This window comes from Lytechinus variegatus, chromosome 1 (assembly GCF_018143015.1).
Source record: "Lytechinus variegatus isolate NC3 chromosome 1, Lvar_3.0, whole genome shotgun sequence".
NCBI lineage: Eukaryota > Metazoa > Echinodermata > Echinoidea > Temnopleuroida > Toxopneustidae > Lytechinus > Lytechinus variegatus.
This window is the reverse complement of record NC_054740.1, coordinates 59,049,900-59,069,880: the sequence shown is the minus strand read 5'-3', so window position 1 is coordinate 59,069,880 and position 19,981 is coordinate 59,049,900. Positions and strand designations below refer to the sequence as shown.

The 19,981-nt window shown below is 35.7% G+C and overlaps 1 protein-coding gene across 1 annotated transcript in view; it reads left to right on the top strand.

Annotated features, from left to right (window-relative positions):
* Window positions 1-15,733, top strand: part of LOC121418372 (cyclin-Y-like protein 1) — a 29,170-nt gene extending 13,437 nt beyond the window's left edge. The window contains exons 4-9 of the mRNA XM_041612208.1: window positions 433-571; window positions 993-1,080; window positions 3,565-3,684; window positions 5,167-5,333; window positions 5,901-6,063; window positions 14,685-15,733. Of these exons, the coding sequence (XP_041468142.1) occupies window positions 433-571; window positions 993-1,080; window positions 3,565-3,684; window positions 5,167-5,333; window positions 5,901-6,063; window positions 14,685-14,807 (800 nt within the window). The 3' untranslated portion in view covers window positions 14,808-15,733. The remainder of the gene's footprint in view (window positions 1-432; window positions 572-992; window positions 1,081-3,564; window positions 3,685-5,166; window positions 5,334-5,900; window positions 6,064-14,684) is intronic.
* Window positions 15,734-19,981: the final 4,248 nt, after the last annotated feature.

Here is a 19,981-nt window from a genome sequence, read left to right as displayed (position 1 = left end):
TCTAAAACCACACTACATGATCTGTCATGATGTGATTGTTACACAAATCACATTTTGCATTAAATGTACATGTAAAGTTCAAATATGTACCCTATTTCATCTCAATTCTGCATAATGCTATCTATAGGAATTTTTATTGTTGCATGCCTTGTAGTTTGAGAAAGGCTTCAAGTTGCGGGCGATGATGACATTTCAATATGGAATAGCTTTTATTCTTACATTGATGCTTGAAATAGATTGGAATTTTAATTGAAATATTCATGCCACCTAACTTGAGCATTAACATTATATAGGTTGGGATGTTCATATCAAATACTATTTCATTATCTGTGAAAATCCGGTCACAACAGATTATGTAGTGAGCTCAGGGCTTAGGGAATACTTTCAATTTTATGTGGTTTGTGATTTGACATATTTCTTGACATATTGCAGATATTGTACAGGATAGGAGAAATCATCACAGTGACAACAGGCTGAGTAGTACATTGAGTAAGAAGTTTAGTTCATGTTCGACTATCTTTATAGATGACAGCACAGTATCACAACCAAATCTTAAGTCAACGATACGATGGTGAGAACTGTACACTAAAGCATTTCTGATGATTGATTGACTGCTGTGGATTGAAGTTTTAATTTCAGTCTTGCAAGCATAAGGTGTGGATTCTGTCCAATCTCAGGGAAACTCCACAAAGTAGGCCAGACAAACTGGTGTCCAAGTAATTCAAGTATCTCCATTTTTTTTCTACTTTACACCTTCAAAGTTTGTCATTGGAAATTGTGATTTTATTATTCATATAGTGCTCGTGGGCCATGGGAGAAATGGTGCATGATTTGTCAAAGATATTTTGTTTTAAAATCTTTATGTCTTTTATTTGTATGTTCATGGAGATGTACAGACCGTTCAAACATATAAATGGTAAACCAGGTTTATTTAATGTAAAAACGTCCTGATGCAATTATGTATCTGGTATTGATTTCCCATTGAATTTCAGTGTGGCATTGGCAATATACTACCATATAAAGAACAGAGATAGTAGCAGACAAATGGACATCTTTGATGAAAAGCAGTACCCACTATCAGTAAGTATGCACTCAAATTGAGTATTTGTTGTTTCCCCTTTCTTCTTATCATTGTTAAAGTCTTCATGGTGCTATAGATAAAGTTACCAGTGCTTATCTGTCGAAATTTAAAGGCAGATCAGGTAGATTTAGCCTACATGTAGTTATCCAAGATTTAAATGGTACTCATGTGAGTCTACCTTTATTGTTTTCAGTCTACATAACTTAGGTTTCCTGCCCAATTATCTTCAAAAACTAAAAATACTTGGTAGGAGGCTAATTACATGTAGGATAGACTTATCAAGATCGAGGTGACTGACAAATATCAAACTAGACTAATCAAGATTATTAAAGCTAGAGTAATCAGGACCCAGCCATACTGATCAGGCCCTTGCTAGACTGATCTAGCTGGATTGATCAAGATCAAGCTAGACTGATCATGACCCAGCTATACTGATCAGGATCTAGATAGACTGATCAGGACCCAGCTATACTGATCAGGCCCTTGCTAGACTGATCTAGCTGGATTGATCAAGATCAAGCTAGACTGATCATGACCCAGCTATACTAATCAGGATCTAGATGGACTGATCAAGATCAAGCTAGACTGATAAGGATCTAGCTGGACTGACCAAGATCAAGCTCGACTGGTAATGATATAGCTCGACTGATCAGGACCAGCTACACTGATCAGGATCTAGCTGGACTGATCAAGAACTAGCTAGACTGAGACAAGTACATGCAGGAGAGAGAGAAGAACAAGGAAAAGAAGGAGAAGGTTAAGGAGGATGAAGGAGTAGGAGGAGGGATAGGAAGAGGAGGTAAGGAGGCCGAGGGAAAGTTAAGAAGGCCAAGGTCGGAAGGGTCCAGGCCAGACCAAGGCCTAATATTCCTGTACAAGGCCGACCAAGGCTGGAGAGCCAGTTAAAGGCCATCCATGGCCAAATATTGTGAAATTATTCAGTGGCAACAGCCACAGATTTCATATGCACCCTAACTACCTGTTCTTTGCCCAGTGATGCTCTTTGCTTTTGTGTATTGTTTTTCCACACCTCCATAAAAAAACATACACAGATGCTCATGTACACACTGGTATACATTGCATATACAGTACTTACACTCATATAGTTTATACACACACACCCACTCATACATATCCACTTACCCAATTAATCTCTGTCCTCGAGTACAAGTCTGAGGATGATTTTGTGGCCTTGAGGCCGGCCTCGAGACCCACAGCACTGTAAAAAGGGGATGGGGAAGATGGAAGTGCTGTAACTGCAAGAAAAAAGGTGCTATGGTTCTCAAATATGTTCTGGATTAGATTGGATTGGATTTTGTTAAAACATATGTTTATTGAATACGTCCAGTACACAACCAGTTACCAACATTTGCTCCCACGGCAATTACTTGAGGCTTTAATTCTGTCAAAGATCTAGGGTTAGTGTTGCAGTAGGGTTTTATGTTAGGTTTAGGGTAAGGTATAGTGTTAAACCTAGGGATGAAGTTTTTCATTCGCTTAGTGTGTGGAATTTACAGCGGAGCAATTGTCGCCATAGGAAATGTCATGGAAGCAATCAAATCTCCAATACATAGTTGTACTTGTCAGCTATTCATTCTCAACTCACAGTTTTTACACTGAAGGGACAAAATCACTGTGAGCTGCATGTACAGAGCTGTAGGAAGATGTTTTGATTTTCATTTCCTTGTAATAAGATATTCTATTTTTAAGCGGACATCCCATTAGCCCACGATTTATTGATTAATGGATTTTTAATTTCTTTTGCTGCTACTGCAAACGGCTTTTCATATGCATTAATAAATCTTTATTATAGAAGGAAGTTATTGAAATCATCACTGAATTTCTCCTTGATCTCAATTCATTATCAAGAAGGTAGTATTTTTAAGTAAATCAAATGCTCTGTTAAAAAATCATTTAAATCAAAACTTGCCTGCTTTTCTTCTTGCACCTTTGCCTTCATGTCATCTGATATCCTGTCCAATTTACATTATTATGCATATATTTTGGGGATTTTTTTTTTAAAGAATTGAAAAATTCTGTAGTAATTGGCATTAAAAAAAGTAAAATACTGTAATATGCAACTTATGATTTCACAAAGGATATGTTCACACAAACTAATCCTAAAATGTGCATAGACTATTCACTTATATATCCATGATTTGTTGATCCACTTTGTGTTATCTTTTTTATTTAGTCTTTGGACTTTCAGAGATTTTAGATCGCTCTTGCAAAACGTACATGTATTGATATTATCTTCAATTACTTTTATTGACATTCCAATATTAAAAAAGTAAATAGATAACTAAAATAGGTATTTCATAAATATAGTGTTCGTACTTTCCAGTTCACTCTACAAAAATCTCACCTTGTTTACTATTTTCTTGACAGCATGAGAATTTTCAAATGGTCTGATGTATTAGGAATACTTTTTGTACTGTATATTGTATTTTCGTTGCTGATATATATATATATTTTTTTTGCAGAAAATTCCAGTACCAGATGATTATGACAAACACAATCCTGAACACAGACATATCTACAAGTTTATTCGCATGTTATTCAATGCAGCTCAGCTCACAGCAGAATGTGCAATAGTTACATTAGTAAGTATGAATGAAGAGAGACTTCTAATCAACTGATTTTCAAAATAAGTGAAATGGGGGCAGTGGTCTTAAAGGACAAGTCCACCTCAACAAAAAACTAATTTGAATAAAAATAGAAAAATTCAACAATCATAACACTGAAAACTTCATCAAATCGGATGTAAAATAAGAAAGTTATGACATTTTAAATTTTTGCTTAATTTCACAAAACAATTATATGCACATCCTGATCGGTATGCAAATGAGGAGCCTGATGACATCCACTCACTATTTCTTTTGCATTTGATTGTATGAAATATGAAATATTCTAATTTTCTCATCATTGTCAAGTGAAACAACAATTAATTCTTCCCTGAGCACGTGGAATTAGCATTGTTCAATACTATATGGTTCAGTCAAGTTGATCCTTATTGTCATGATGAGATATTGTCCAATTCAAACAATAAAAAACAAAAGAAATAGTGAGTGGGGGACATCATCGACTGTCTGATTTGCATACCACTGAAATGTGCATATCACTGTTTTGTGAAAAATAAGTGAAACTTTAAAATGTCATGCTAGTTTGATTTTTCTCTTTATTCAAATCAACATTTTTCTGGGGTGAACTTGACCTTTAAGGGTAAATTGCCAATTTGTCCACTGCCAACTCATCCACTCATCACATGGTCTACTTTCATTTTAATAGTCTAATGCCATTCCATCCATCAACGTTTTGTCTAACAACCATTAGGTCCATTCATTACTTTGTCTAATTACCATTTTGTCTTTGACCATTTTGTCCCATAACCAGTTGGTCTGATATCCATTTCATTCCATTGTCATTTGTCAAATCATGTGCCGGAGCTTGCAGTGGAAGTAGTGAGACAATCATGTAGCATTTTGACATCATTGAACTGATTTGGAAGAGTCAAAATGTTTCGCCACCGCGACAGGAATCAGCCGTAAACTTCGTGTATATCGGGTTGTCGGTTTCGAAAGAATGGTTCAAATGAGAGAATGTAAAATTGTTGCATTCCCTGTCTGCCGATATATATATATGCGAATAGAATGGGAATCGTCAATCGAAACATGGGAGTCTGATCTACTAAAGTTTTTGCACAAATAAGTCCAAAACGAGGTAAAGCTGATAAATATTTTCGCAAATAGTTCCAACCATACTGTAGGTTTAACCAAGGGATCAAGCAAAAAAAAGAAGAAAGATTTTTAATTCTAAGGAGCTACTTTCACAACCTACTGCCTAATCTGCAACATTAAAGCTTACTGCTTTAAAATTGAGAGAATAGGAATTTTCAGGGGTTCTTTTATATTTTCCAGGGAATTTCCAAGTTTCTTATGAGCATTAAGGGGGCATAATTGCCATTGTGATTTTTTTCCTTGCTTTGGATAATCATTGCAAAGCTGTTGATTATGATTACTTTCCTTTATAATATTACATTATTATCTAATGAAGCCTTTGATATTATTCTTATTTTTTTTCTGCAGGTGTATTTAGAGAGATTATTAACATATGCTGAAATTAACATTACGCCTAGCAACTGGAAACGAATGGTCCTTGGTGCTATCCTATTAGCTTCCAAAGTATGGGACGACCAAGCAGTCTGGAATGTAGACTACTGTCAGATTCTAAGAGAACTAACAGTAGAAGATATGTGAGTATCAAATATTATATACAAAGAATCTTGCTATAGGATTGGTCAGAAGTCGGTCATGTGATACAGGGAAGTTTCCCCATCAATCATCACTCACAGTGATAGAATCTTTTCTCGGCCTCGCTTCGGAAAGAGAGCTACATACAGTTCGCTTTGAAAGTGATAGTTTGCCCATCACCTTCACCAACTGATTATTTGCTTATTGTTCATAGAGGTTCATGTACTATAATGTGCGCACAACCTTCACTAGAGCATATGTGTAGATCACTTTTTTATTGAAAATACGGAAGTACAATTTTGTTCTTTAAAAGAATACAATTTTCAAAAGGAAAGGAAAAATTAAAAACATATTCATAGATCCAATAATATCAAGGGAGGCCCATCACAAAGCGTAGGAATATCTAGACAAGACTTGGAGTAACCTGTTTTTGCCCTTACGGTATTGAATTGAGATACAGTAAATCTGCACTTCTCTCATGCAAAATCATCTATTCAGTGAATTAAACCCGAACATGAATGGATAGTATCAGAGTTAACCTACTAAAGCGGTATGTAATTTTCTTTCAGGAATGAATTAGAGCGACAGTTCCTAGAACTTCTCCAATTCAACATCAATGTGTCAGCCAGTGTATATGCTAAGTACTACTTTGACCTCCGAGAACTTGCAGACACCCACGAACTTGCCTTCCCACTTGAACCACTCAGTACAGAACGAGCCCAGAAACTAGAGGTAAGTATTACACACGTTTTGAATAGTACAAAAAAGTCATTAAAGCTCACCAGATGAGTTCAGTATGACACCATGTGCATGTTACTGTCCATTTCTTCCGTACCTCGTGTCCATTCTAATAAAGTGGCATGCCAGAGTCTGACGTTGTCCATCAAAATGCATTCCCTCCTTTCTTGGCATCAGCCTATGAAGTCCATGGGTTGTATGCCAGTAGCATCACTAAGTCAAGAGTGGGATGTCAAGCGCTGGCGTCCACATACCCTCTTTCCTTCTATAGCACCGGCAAGGGCCACTGTCTCTAAAGCGTTCTTACAGAGAATGTGGCCAAAGAAGCGTATCTTTCGAGTTGCTACATCAAAGAACAGGATGATATGGCCTTTTCAAGGACATCTGCATTGCTGACATGATCAGTCCAAGAAATTTTCATCATTCTACACAAAAATCACATTTCAACAGCTTCCAAGCATTGTTACATGGTTTTGCTAAGAGTGCAATATATTTACATCCATACCTAATGTACTAGAAACAAAACATTCTTTAAGTTACCGTAAGTAACGGTGCATTAACCGTACCCGTGCTAACCGCACCCCAACTTTGGACTAAAAAAAAAAAATCCTCTCACATTTACATGCATATTTGAGGTACGAAGAAACAAAATCTAAGTTTTTAAGATTTCAAAGTATCCAAAGAGATTACCGGTATGCGGAAATCTGCTGTTCTTGATCAATTCATCTACAAATGTTAGAAAGAAAGAACGGTCCCGACAATATTGGCAACTTACACACTCACTCACCTCACAGTCACAGTGTACACACACAGCACTGCCATTACATTGCAAACTACGATACAGTACCAGTCATGCCAGTACATCTTATCAAATTATGATCTGTGTCTTTCCCAGCGTAGGAGGAAGAAACATTCACATTTCTTGCATCACAACCTCACAATCACTTCTCAGAAATTTGATGTCTTAGCATGAATTTTGGATACGGGATTACAGGAAGGTTCAAGAAACAAAGAAATTGACATTTTTTCCAGTTGTTTTTTACGGCTTCGTGCCGTCTCTCTCGTGCGCGTGTGGTTTACATGGTATCTTATGAAAAGCAAACAGGAAGGAAAAAAAACAAGCTGGCGCGAAACGGGACTTTGAATAGCGCCAGCTTAAGTCGCACTATAACCACATTACAACGCAATCTCTAAGCTCACTCAACTCTCGCTCAGCGGTGACAAAATATTATTGAGTATGCTTGGCGTCTCTTTTAAAATTAGCCAGGGAACTTCACTACTTTGAATCGAGAATAAAGTCAAAATTACTGTCACAAAGGTGGGTGCGTTTGTTATGGACAACATTTAATTAATATTCGCTTCCCATTACCCGCGGCTCATACCCCTCTAAACGACATTGCCTGGTCGGCTACGCCTGGCCACCCGATGTGTTGTGAACTGGCAGACAACGAACATGTACGGGAGGGGTTGCGGCGGGCTGGCTCAGACCCGGCACCGTGTATAAACCGCACCCCCGACTTTTGCTTCTATCCCGCCGAGAAAAAGGTGCGGTTAATACACCGTTACTTACGGTAGGTAACCAGGGGGCCATAGGTAACGTGCCCCCTATATTGTTTGCCTTTTAAGCAGACTAAACCCAATGAAACCTGCCTAGTTTTATATTTTTGTTCAAAATTGATGTGCTGATTGATCCTAATTTTCAGCCTTTTTCTGTTGAAAAAAAAATATTGGCGAATGGGTTGGTAGATCATTGTTGATGCTGAAGCATAGGGCACTTGTGCGAGACCAAACCATAATTTCCATTTAGAGTCAAAACTTTCCTATCAATTAAAAAAACAGAGTGACCAACCCTAATACCCCCCCCTCTGTTATGGTAAATAAACATTTTTTTATAGCCATTATGTGGTGCTGCTGTGATACCTGTCTGCATCTCTCTGATGTGTATACATATGAATACAACTATGCATGCATGTGTGGCATTTGATATGCATGCAGCAGCAGCAGCTGTGCTGTTTAATAGAAGATTGCACGTTGAAAGTCCTTTTGTGCATTGCTCTTTTTTGTTTCGAGAATGACTTTTAACTGCACATGCTCTTAAAGTGATTGGTTAACATTGGTTTGACTTTAAAAAAATCTGAGCTAGAAGGTCACACTTGTCACCTGTGTCTGTGATATGTAACAAAAATGAAGCCCAGAAAAAATTGGGTTCGAAAATAATTATTTAGTGCTTCAAAAATTGAAATATAAAGTGACCGGAAACACCATCTTAATTTCATCCCATACACTTATATGTAGGGGAAGGCGGGGTAAGTTGTGACAGTTTTTGCTTTTTGCATGTTAGAATTGATATGATTAATAATCTTGTCAAAATAAGTACCTTGCCTTGAAATTTAATTCTTCTGAAATATTTTCCACCTATATATAACTTTCTATCCCCACACTGAAAGTCATCGTGACCTTTGAAAAAAACAATGTCAAATGGCTCAACTTGCCCCATATATGGGGTAAGTTTGAGCCACCTTCTGGGGTAAGTTGAGCCACAAAAACTATGTACAAAATGTATGAGGGGAGAACCAGCATGTCAATTTTTTGTTTAAAGTCTTTTCACTTGCTAATTCTCTATGAATACTAACATCCTTTAAAAGGAAAAGAGCATTCATGTACATTTGCTCCTTTCAGCCAGCATTTCAATCGATTTTTATGGTTTGTTTGTTTTTTAAGATACATTACCATAGGAATTACCATGGCTCAACTTGCCCCATGCTGTTTGGCTCAACTTACCCCAGTCCGAACTTAGTGCGATAATTTTGTATCCACACATTTATTATGCATCCATCATATAAAAGACTATGACAAGAATGAAGATCCATACCTGGACTAATAATGTTGTTATCATGTCTTTATTATATTTAAAGACGTGTGTGTTTACAAAGCACTTATCTATTTCACACTCTTTTACTTTTTTGGCTGAAATTCATATTTTTCCCTCTAAAAAACTACTTTTTGTTTCAAAGTTGAAAACAATATGGTGGGGTTAGGGGTAATGCTATGGGTCATCAATACATGACACCACCACAATGTCTGACTCATTCATTATTGGCCTGGGGCTGGTGGCTCAACTTGCCCCTATGCTCAACTTACCCCGCCTTCCCCTACTATTTAGGCGTCTATAAGACACCTATTTACAAAATCTGGGTTTGCCTTGTAGTTTTAGCTTTTCATTCTCAATAATGGTTGTTTTCAGGGTTTATTAGTTCTAATACATGCACTTGTACACATGTTTCATCTTGGTTTGAGAATTCTTTAAATTGGCTGCTCACAAAGTTAAACAATACCTGTAATATAAAGTGTTTACACTTGTTACAGGGCTTGTTTGTAGACAAGTATCCAACATCATATTGATTTTATTTTGTGGATCAAATGATTCATACTCAGAGTGCTTACAAGTACGGTATAAAGATTGAATTATTCTTAGATGAAGAAGACTTGGAATGCTCACATATTTTTAATTCCAAGAAAATATATATTGGTGGACAGTAGAGGGAGTCATCATCATTGTAAAATGGTATTGATTATGATATCCATTGCAGCATATTGCATACCAGCATCTTGCGCTTCTGTTACTTCCTTATGTTTTGTATTTCAGTTTTTTATTAAGTCACCCAGACTTTTATTACATTACAAAATCTAAATGGAGTACAATTTGGCAAGATATCTATTTGTTAAGAGTTTCTCTTCTTCAGAATTTGTCTTTTAAATTTTAAGGATTCAACCTCACAATTTGATTCAATTTTCTAGTCATTTCATTTGTGTTGCCGGAATTTTGTGACCTGAATTGCTGTTCCTTTATACATGGAAGCAGACATACATGTATGTTTGGTTTGAAAATAAGGCTTTAGGGGGCAGGCCTGTATTTTTGTCACTTGCCCTGTTGGGCAAGTGATGAAAAAATTTGCTTGCCCGATAGAAAAAACTGCTTGCCCAATTTTTAAAATAATTTTTAAAATAATAATTAAATAAATTTTTTCATTATGACGGCACTACTCTTATTTTTATTAAGGTATACTAAATAACAATTGAGAATCATGTCCAGTATAAAAGAACACACATTGAAAAGGATATTTTCAGCAACGTAGGCCTGAGTCTTTACGTTTATTTTGGAGAAAAAAAATCAATATTTTATGGCTATTTAAGGTTTTAAAAAACCCTTCAACAAAAGTTGCTAAAATTTCATATTTTGCATCTTTAAATCCATGAAATGGCTACCTGCGTAACATATTTCATTAGAATTGCTTTCATTTACCGTAGTTGGAAACTATAAAGAAAGCCAGTGAAAAATGTTCAGCTCTTTATTGACTTGGAAAAAATTATTTTATCATCAAAAGTGGAGTGGCTAAAATTTCACATTTTGCATCTTTAAATCCATGAAATGGTCATTTATTTTCCATATTTCCTTGATTAAAAAAAAATTAATTGGAAACCATCAAGTCTTTTCTTCATCATTTATGATGTTCCACTCGGTCAATAATTTTATCTACATGTTTTCACTTATTAATGAATTATTAGTAACATTGTTTACGGTAATATTGTATGATTTTTAAGTAATCTTTTTCACTATGCTTAGAATCTTGGGTGTGTGTGTGTGTGTGTGTGCGTGTGTTTGTGTGGGTGTGACTGTGAGTTGAACTTTGATATAAATGAATTCAATATCTAATTTCTACTTCACCTATTCCAGTACAATAACCTGTACTCGGCCATGTAATAAAGGCCCACATACCCTAACTTTTCCTGAAGTTCTTTGAAAACGCAGACTTCTACGAAAATTGCATTTCTCTATGGGGGAGTCTAAATTTGGTGAGAATGTATTCATTAATAACTTAAATATACATGACAATAAAGAAATCATCAAACTTTATTGGAAGTTTTGAATAATATACCCGAAATATAAACTCTGTCTGAAACAGAAAATCACCATCATTGAGGCCTTTACTGAGCGAATTGTCCCCCAGAGCTCTGGCAGAGAGACAGAGCTCAGACTGGCTAGCTAGTATGCGCACGTGTGTGAGCCTCCCGCCGGCCTTGTAAAATAGATGGAGCTTTGTTTGATGATTTATTGTCTGATATTTACCTCATCCCCTCAGAAAGGGAAACAAATGAATTTTACGTCATAATTAACAAATACGGCAAGTTATTTTAGATGTTAATAGGCCGTTTTGAAAAGCAAAGCCGAATGACATGACAACTCACCAATGCGAGGTTACTAGACTCTGTGATTTATTTCCTGTGTAATTCTAATTATTTTATCACAGAATTGTGATATCGGAAGGGGGAAAATGTGCATTAGAAATTGCACATGGTGGTAGTCATAATGGACCCCTATACTACATTCAACTGTTTCCCGGCCATTGCGTTGATTTTTTTCATACCCGGTACGGTACCATGTATGGAAATACGTGGTACAGAAAAAATAACGCAATTTCGGAATTTGAAACTGCGCTACTCGTTATTTTTTAAGGCTGATTCATGATTTTGAGTGTGGATTTTGGATGATTTATGGAAAAACGAGGTACGGTACTGAAAAAAAAGACGCAACAACCACTTGCCCGATCGGGCAATTGACTTTGAGAGGTGCTTGCCCGCACATCATTTTCACTTGCCCCGGGCAAGCGGGCAAGCGGGTTTGTCGCGCCCTGGGGGGTACATGTACATATGGTTATTTTTGGTTGTATTGTACCCCCAGATGTAAACAAAAAAGATAATACTTGATACAAAATGATAGAAATATACCAGTATACAGTAAGCCCTCTCATAGTAATGTTGTTTCTTTATTTTTATTTGAAAATAGCCCTATGTAGATAAGAATTAAGTCCTAAAATTTTCATCCTATTCCATGCTTGATAATGTTTTCTTTTTTTATAAATAATACAAATATGCAGATATGTCATTTTTATTTTATAGAATAAGTATTTATCCAATAAAATACATATCCTCCTCATCATTACTGTGTAAGGGCACACATGATGATATTCTAGTAATGAAATGAAAATGTACATGTATGAAAAAGTGACATGTACGTTAGGGAGATTTACCAATACTATAGGTATTTATTGTTTGTTAAAAAAAGGAGAAGGCAATTTTTATGAAATGTAACCATCACTTTCATAATAACAATGATGTTGATGTCGATGAACCACAATATCACAGTGGTTGTAGCAAAAAAGGAATCCAAGTGTATACAGTGTTCAAAACAAAATTTTGTGGAAACACATACATGTATAAATAGGACATTGGTTATCTCTTCAAATTAAAATATTTATTGTACTGTAAATCATATTTGTTTTGGTTTCTAATACTTATATCATCCATTTAAAAATTCCTGTTTCGGTTGCAATTCATGTAGGTGTTTATTTTGTCGTGCATTCATAATCATTAATATGAGTTGATTAGAATCTTAACAAGGTTTCATATCTATTGATCAAGAAGTTGTACTACAGAAATTATAAATGACTCAGCTTTGTGGTTGAAACTAAACTAAATACATGTAAGGATTTATTATGGCTATGGCATTGCTTGAATTTTGAAAAATGAATTGTCTCCTACTCTCCTTTCATGTCTCAGAGCATGTTAGCATGCTATGTGCATGTGCAGTGAAACATAAATCCCTTGATACATTTACTGTAGTAATGTTGATTGAGAAGAAGAAATCAGTATATACAGTGCGTATCAAAAAAAAGTTTACACTTTGAAAAAATCCTGTAAAATTATACATTTGTAATATCCTGAAGATTTTTTCACATTTTAACGTTGGTACAGATCCATTCAAGCAAATGACGATATAACTATCGAAAAATATTTCCGCTTGAGTGAGCACCACTTACTTTTGAAAAGTTAGTGAAAAATGATTTGCGCAGAACGTTGAAATAGCTATGCGAATAAAAGTAAACCTTTATCATGAAGAACACGTCACTTAGCAAGTAAAATTAATTTGAAGATATCTTTGACCTCTTTCAACTTGTTTCCTTGCCCAATACACTTCGAAGAGTGCATTGCACCCGCCCTACTCCCCCTCACACCAAGGCCATCAAGATGATATTTGATTTACACCGAGCTGTGATTTACATAAAATGAATTAGGCTTGATTTTCATTCTGTTAATCATGTTGAGCTTGGGAAAAGAGTGGAGAAACAAGTATTAAAGGAAATAATAAATGTCAACCCACTTTAAATAATAAAAACTTAGTGAAAAAGTACTGGAGATGTCTGATGTAAACTTTTGTTCAGATTCAGTTATGTCCTCAGATCCAGCTGGCACAAAAAGGGTAAAAGTTGTCCTTACAAGTGTTGAAATTTCAATTTGGGTGGCAAATTTGTTTAAAAATGCTTGAATGTATCTGTTTTATCTTAATTGACTAAAAGTGCAAGGGAAATGCAGGAAAAATGTATCGCAGGGTAAGTTTGATTTCGCCCTTTCCCCTTGACACTGCGTGAAAACGAGCATTTCTGCGCAAACAGATTTCTGCGAGCTTTACAAAAATGGACATTGCTCACTCAAGAGTAACATTCTGTCAAAAGTTTTACTTTCATTGGATAGATGAGACCCAAACCCAACATTATATGTGGAAAAATTACCCACATGTTGTATATTTTTTAATTCCCAGAGCTTTTTCAAAGTGTAAACTTTTTTTTGATACGCACTGTAGTGTCAATATTTGCCTAATTGCCTTGTTAACTTGTGATGCATGGCTTGTTTGTGGCAGTTTACTTATATTATATTATATACATTTAAAAAAGAAATTCTTCCAGCTGAATGTTTAAATGAATTTTAAAACCAATGGCAAGAAAAATGAGAATTTTGTCACTCTTAAAGCTTGTGAAACATCCCCTGGAAACACTCAACCATTACAATTCACTATTGAACGGTCAATTGTGAAATTCATGGAGTGTTTCCAGGGGATGTATCACTAAGCTTTAAGTGTGACTTAGAATCGTACTAGTAGATTCACAGTTGCATAGTATATGTACTGTACCAGTCACAGTTCTCTGACTCACGTTTATCTGTTATTGTGTGCATAGACCAGTCAAACTGGGTATCGCGTGGTATAACACTTCAATGCATTGGTCAGATCATGCTAAAAGGGCATGCACTACTGCGTATCATTTGATAAGGTTACATATTAAATATCATGTGCTCATAGGAAAGAGCATTCAAGTATAACCGTAAGTCACACTTTAATTTTTGTGAAATTTCCCCAGGTCTGCCAAGGAATCTTAGCAGCATTCAAGGCACTTGTTTGTATGGTGATATGTACTTGTATGCATATGATCATATTTTTTTCCCTCCGAAGTTGAATGCTATTCAGAATAGACTATCAATGAAACTGTATTATGGATAAAACACAATTGGTTTGGAAACGATGTCTATGTTGGTCATAGGTGGGACGCTTCCAAATAAGAAGAAAAGAATGTACCGTTTATTGTGCAATGAATCAGATGTGTCACTTTGTCAGTGCAAATACATGTATTGTCGTGTTTTAAAAGTTCTTGAAGGCTCAAAAAAGAAATTACATGTAAACATTGAAAACAGCACACAAACCAGCTTGGTCTGTTATCCAACAGGTATTCTCCAAACCAGCAGAGGACAAACCCAGAGACGTTCCATCCCACACCAGTGTAAAGAGATCACGGAGTGCCGACAGTATCCAAGTAGTGCCTCGATTCTCAAACGCCATAATCTCGTGATGAAGGCTTGTTTCTTGCGGAGTCTGTCATCGTGTGTTGGGGGTGCCATCTCATGATCAGCTCAGTCATCGTGCGATGAGTGACATCATTACGCTCTGGTCGGCGGAAGCGGTGGAGCCGGTATCCAGTGGAAAGCGCCCTCTATTGAGTACAGCCATCGGGTACTCTGGGGACTTGTCACGTAGGGTAGAACAACGCTTACAGTCCCAGCTCATCGTGATAGGTGATGTCATGTGACCAATGTCCTGTTATTTGTGAACCAACCAAAGCCAAATCTTTTATGAATGCTTACGTTAGCTCAGATTGGTAGGAAACTCAGAGAACATACGTTTAGGTTTGAAAAAAAAAACCAAGGGACCAAAGATATCCCTCCTGCTTTATACTCTTCAAATCAGGGGCTTGCTTTTATGAAACTATCATGGCTTGGAATCTGAACTTCACGCTAACTTTATCTAAACATGTAGTCTAGCCATTGGTCATTAAGGAGCCAAATATTAAAATCATCAACAACGTTGGCACACTGTTCTCTAAAAGCTGCCCTTTTCCCACCATTGAAATAAAGTGCTTGGTAAAGATTAGAGAAACACAGAGTAAACATTTTTAGCTTCCCATAAATCTCATCTAAGACTTATATACTTTACATGAAGACCGTGAGTTAAGAATACAGATCCTGAAGTTCAGAGTCATATTAAAGCATGCCATAGAAATTCTATTTAAGAGCATTCTATGAAATGTCAGGGAAGTGAGAAATAAATGATTTAATGGAAAATGGACCTTTGATAAAAAGTTAGCTGAGGCATGGGTCATTGAAAAGGTCAGGATTTTTCCATTCAAGGTTAGCGATTGATATAGTACGCTTGATTTTCACGATTGATTGTACAGTGTAGTCAATGGAATCAATCGTAGAAAAATGTTCTACGATCATTGCTAAGCTTTGTGTAACGTGCCCCAGATTTAAAGGGGAATGAAACTTTTAAAATTTGTTATATTTCATGAAACAGAAATATCAAAGAAAAAATAGTGATCTCAACATTCAAATACTCATAACTTTCTCATTTTTATTCAATTTTTTCCCCGTAAAGTATCACTTGTGATAGTCTTTGATCATGTCCATCTTCTTAGAGGGGTTTCACCTTTTGTAGTTGTTAAAAATCTGGTTTTAAGCACGCAAAATAAATTCCACTTGTGTGCAACTTACAAACAGCTTCATCCCCTTGGCCTGTACTGGCCATATTAAAAAGTGGCTTGGACTCTGTCAAGGTCTATATCATGCTGCATTCTTTATATACTGCTATTAGTTTCATAGTTGAAGCTTTATTATAGATGAATCATTAATACCTCTGTATGTGATATCACTTGGCTATGAAGTGTTCACAAAATAATTGTAATTTTTTAAAGAATAAAGAGCAATTTAGTTTGTTTCAAATTAAGTTAACTGTGATTAATCAACTTCTTTTAATCAGCAACCTAAGACCAAAACAATATGGGGCTGTCCGTTCATATCTATGTACCTGAAGGTTAACCTTATTTGTACAGTACACTTAGAATTACAAGCCAATAAGAAATTAATACAATCATTACTCTGAATATATTCCATATTTGGTTTGAAATTCTCTACCTCTATTGACATCCCATCCCATATAATTCCTTTTCTGGACCCACCCTCCCACTTAATTTGATGTCATTTAAACCATGTTTACTACTTTTAAAGCTGAATCCTGTATATTCTTATTACTATCTATTTATGTATTTACAATATGTCTGAGAGGATTTGAGGACCTCTTTTAAAATGAAATACTCCTTAAGTTTCTAAGATTGAAAGAGAAAGTCCTTCTTTTTAATGTGTCTTCACCGCTAACACTCTGTATTCAGTTGAATATTTTCGTGTCTTTTTTTATCAGGGACCCGTTGCATAAAGAGTTACAAACTTACAATCAAACACAAACCCCCAAAATCAAATGCAGCTTAAAATTCATCCAATGTAATGAGTGTTTGAGGGACTTGCGCTTGAGTGTTTTTTTAGTTGCATTGAAAGGTATCGCTTTGTAGTGCAATGGGCCCCAGATTGGGCTGTTGGAGATATATGTGTACATGTACGAGTAATGATCTGTTGCACTTATATTATTGATGAAACAAAAGATACTCTCATCTGTTTTAGGCAATAGAGATTTATAAATAATTAATTGACAAGTTCTTGTCTTGAGATATCAACACATTTAAAGAGCGTGCAAGAATTTTTCCTCCTGTCTTGCGAGCCTCTGTCTCTGGCAATGAGATTGAGATTCAGATGAGATTGAGATTCAGACCTAGCCTGTCGGGGTTTCAGTGATTTCACGTTAAGTCAATCAGCTGATGCATAAAACATGAACTCGGTTTCTGGCAAAGCTGCCTCGAAAGCTATGCCGCATCCATGTCTATTTTATTGATGAATGTGTCACAGCAACCAAATCTTGATCTAGGGTCTTATCTTAAAGTTGTGATTGATTTGAGTCTCAAAAAAGCATTCAAAAATCTTTGTGGCCCAGAAAGTTAGAGGGTGTCAGTTCTCTAATATCACACATGTACTTGTATATTACCACTGACTAAAATGGGTGAATTCAAGTCCGGTGTTAGCCTTGGTGTTTGTGTTGGAATTTGGATTGATTCCCCTAGCTCCAAAACTTATTCAGAGTTTGTAAAACTGATCCAGATCACATTGTCGACATCTCATCAACTAGTGTGTGTGACGATTCGGGACCATCTTCATTTTATGTTTGGTGTTATAATCGTAACCTAACACCAACACCAAGAGGTCAACTCTGAACTTGAAATCACTCAATGTCTTATTACACTGTAAATACCTGGCAATAGGGGAGAATCAACTTTCCCATTCAATAATGTTATTAGAATATGAATCATCACTAGTCGATTAAAGTTTGAAATTGTCCCTTTTTATGCTCTAACTTTTGTGTGCTTGTAGTATATTCTTCTGCATTTTCCAGTTCTTGTAATGCCGGTGTATTAAGTGGGCACTTCTATGAACGGGCTTGCTTTATCGGACCATTGCTCAATAGCTTTGAACCATGGAATCATGCAACCTGAACTTTGTGAAAAAAACCCACATTACCAATATTTATCACCCCTTTAAATGAAAGAAAGTCAATTACTGTTTCAAAATCTATGAATGCTCAAGTCAATCATTTCAAGAAAATACCCTCTTCATTCACCAAATCTTGACACATGCTTTAATTTGGTTCATTTTCCTGAAAGTACAGTGCAATTATGCAATCTCCCAGTACTTAAAGGTTAGCCCTTATGATATGAACATCTTTTGTTAATTATGCCATTAAAAAGCATTTGTCAATGAAATAGAGACTGTACCATGTGTTGCATTGCATCATCAACCACTGGGACCATAACTATAAAACCATTTGATTTGATTACTTTCAATGATAACGAAAGTTCTGTAGTATGAGACTCTGGCATCATCACCATCATAATTATATCATAAAATTGTGAAGGACACTGGATCGGGGGGGGGGGGGATGCAAAGCCAGCCCGTGCCCCCCCCTTTTGAGAGGTTTGATTAAAATTTTTAATGTAAAAATGATGTTACGATAGAAGTGTCCCCCCTTTTTTTGCTTGTGAGATGTTTTCTGTGGACGAAATGTCCTTTATTCTTGCTTCAAAACCCTTTTTTTGCTTGTCAAATTATTCCTTGGGGGAAAATGTGTCCCCCCCCTTGGAAAATCCTGGATCTGTACCGGTTGAAGGATATGCTTTACATTCAATGTCCCATATTCTGAAGTCCAGTCCAAAATAGATCACAATCTAATTCTATGCTAAAATTATGGGAAGCCATATCTTATTTTTAGTGTTTTGTCTCCCCTTGCTTTTATAATAAAGGAAGATATTTTGGTTGTCATTCCCAGACAGTCCTGAATGTTTTCGGCATCAAATGATTTGATAAATTGAACATGTACCAATAAATATTTGTGCCAGAAAGTAGTTATCCATAGTTCAAACCAGAGTTCAGAATACTATCCAAGGAGTTCAATATTTTTCTACAATTTTGAAGCATAAGCACCAACAAAACAATATTTCTACACTGAATACAATTACAAATGAATGGCTTGTATACAATACATGTAATTATTTTAAATAAATACATTTTAAGGTGGGTCTTTAAAAAGTTCAGGATTATTTTGTGACTGAATAGCACTTGGTAGAGAGTTCCAAGGGGTTGGGTCACTGTTAATATTTTGTGCACCTCAATATAATGTGAGTTCCAAGTATATCTTAGAGAATGAAAAAAAGTAAAGAAAGGTAATAGTTGTGTTCATTTGTTGGGAGAACTTTCTTTTCCAGTTGTATTCATGATCAGATCTCCATCAGCATTGCTCTGAAATTGATTTGGTTTTGTTGAAGCAGTACTCTTTTTTCTGTCGCTAAGTTTAAAACAGCACACATGTACATACCATGTACCTTTAATGTACATACCATGTACCTATAATATATGTACATGTATTTATTTTCATTGTTAAAACTTAAAACATAGCAAATCAATGATTGCTTGTAATCTTAATTTTGAGTTTCATGGAAAAATACCAATTGACTGTATTGATTGTATTGAAATCACTAATACTAGTAATTGTTTTTATTTCATTTTTATCCCAATAATAAAAACGGAGAGCATCATGTTTAAATAGACATATGTGTGTGAAATTGAGATTAAGATGAGAAAGTTCTTGCCACAAGTTATCAATAATTGTTATGTTCAATTTTACTTCTGTAAAAAGTCCATGTATTCACTTATTTCGAAATTATGTAGTAAATGGATAGTATCTTTTGTTCTGTGATCGATGGGAATTCTAGTATGCATGTACTGTACATGAAGCATCATTTTGTTATTTCGATTACAGGGTTTAATTTTTTTAGCTTTATGTTATTTATGAAAGTATTTATTTCTGAATATAATAGAATATCGAATATACCATACTGTCATGGTAGGCCAGATATATATGTTTTCACCCTCAGCCCCCCCCCCTTTACAGTGGATGTGTAATTTTTGTCTCACCTGCATGGCATAATGAGACTAATACCCCTTTCATAAACCCCATTAAAATGAATTAGGCGGCTAATAGCAGCATAATTTGGTCGTAAAATTGGAGGAGGACAAGAGTTATCCGCATTAC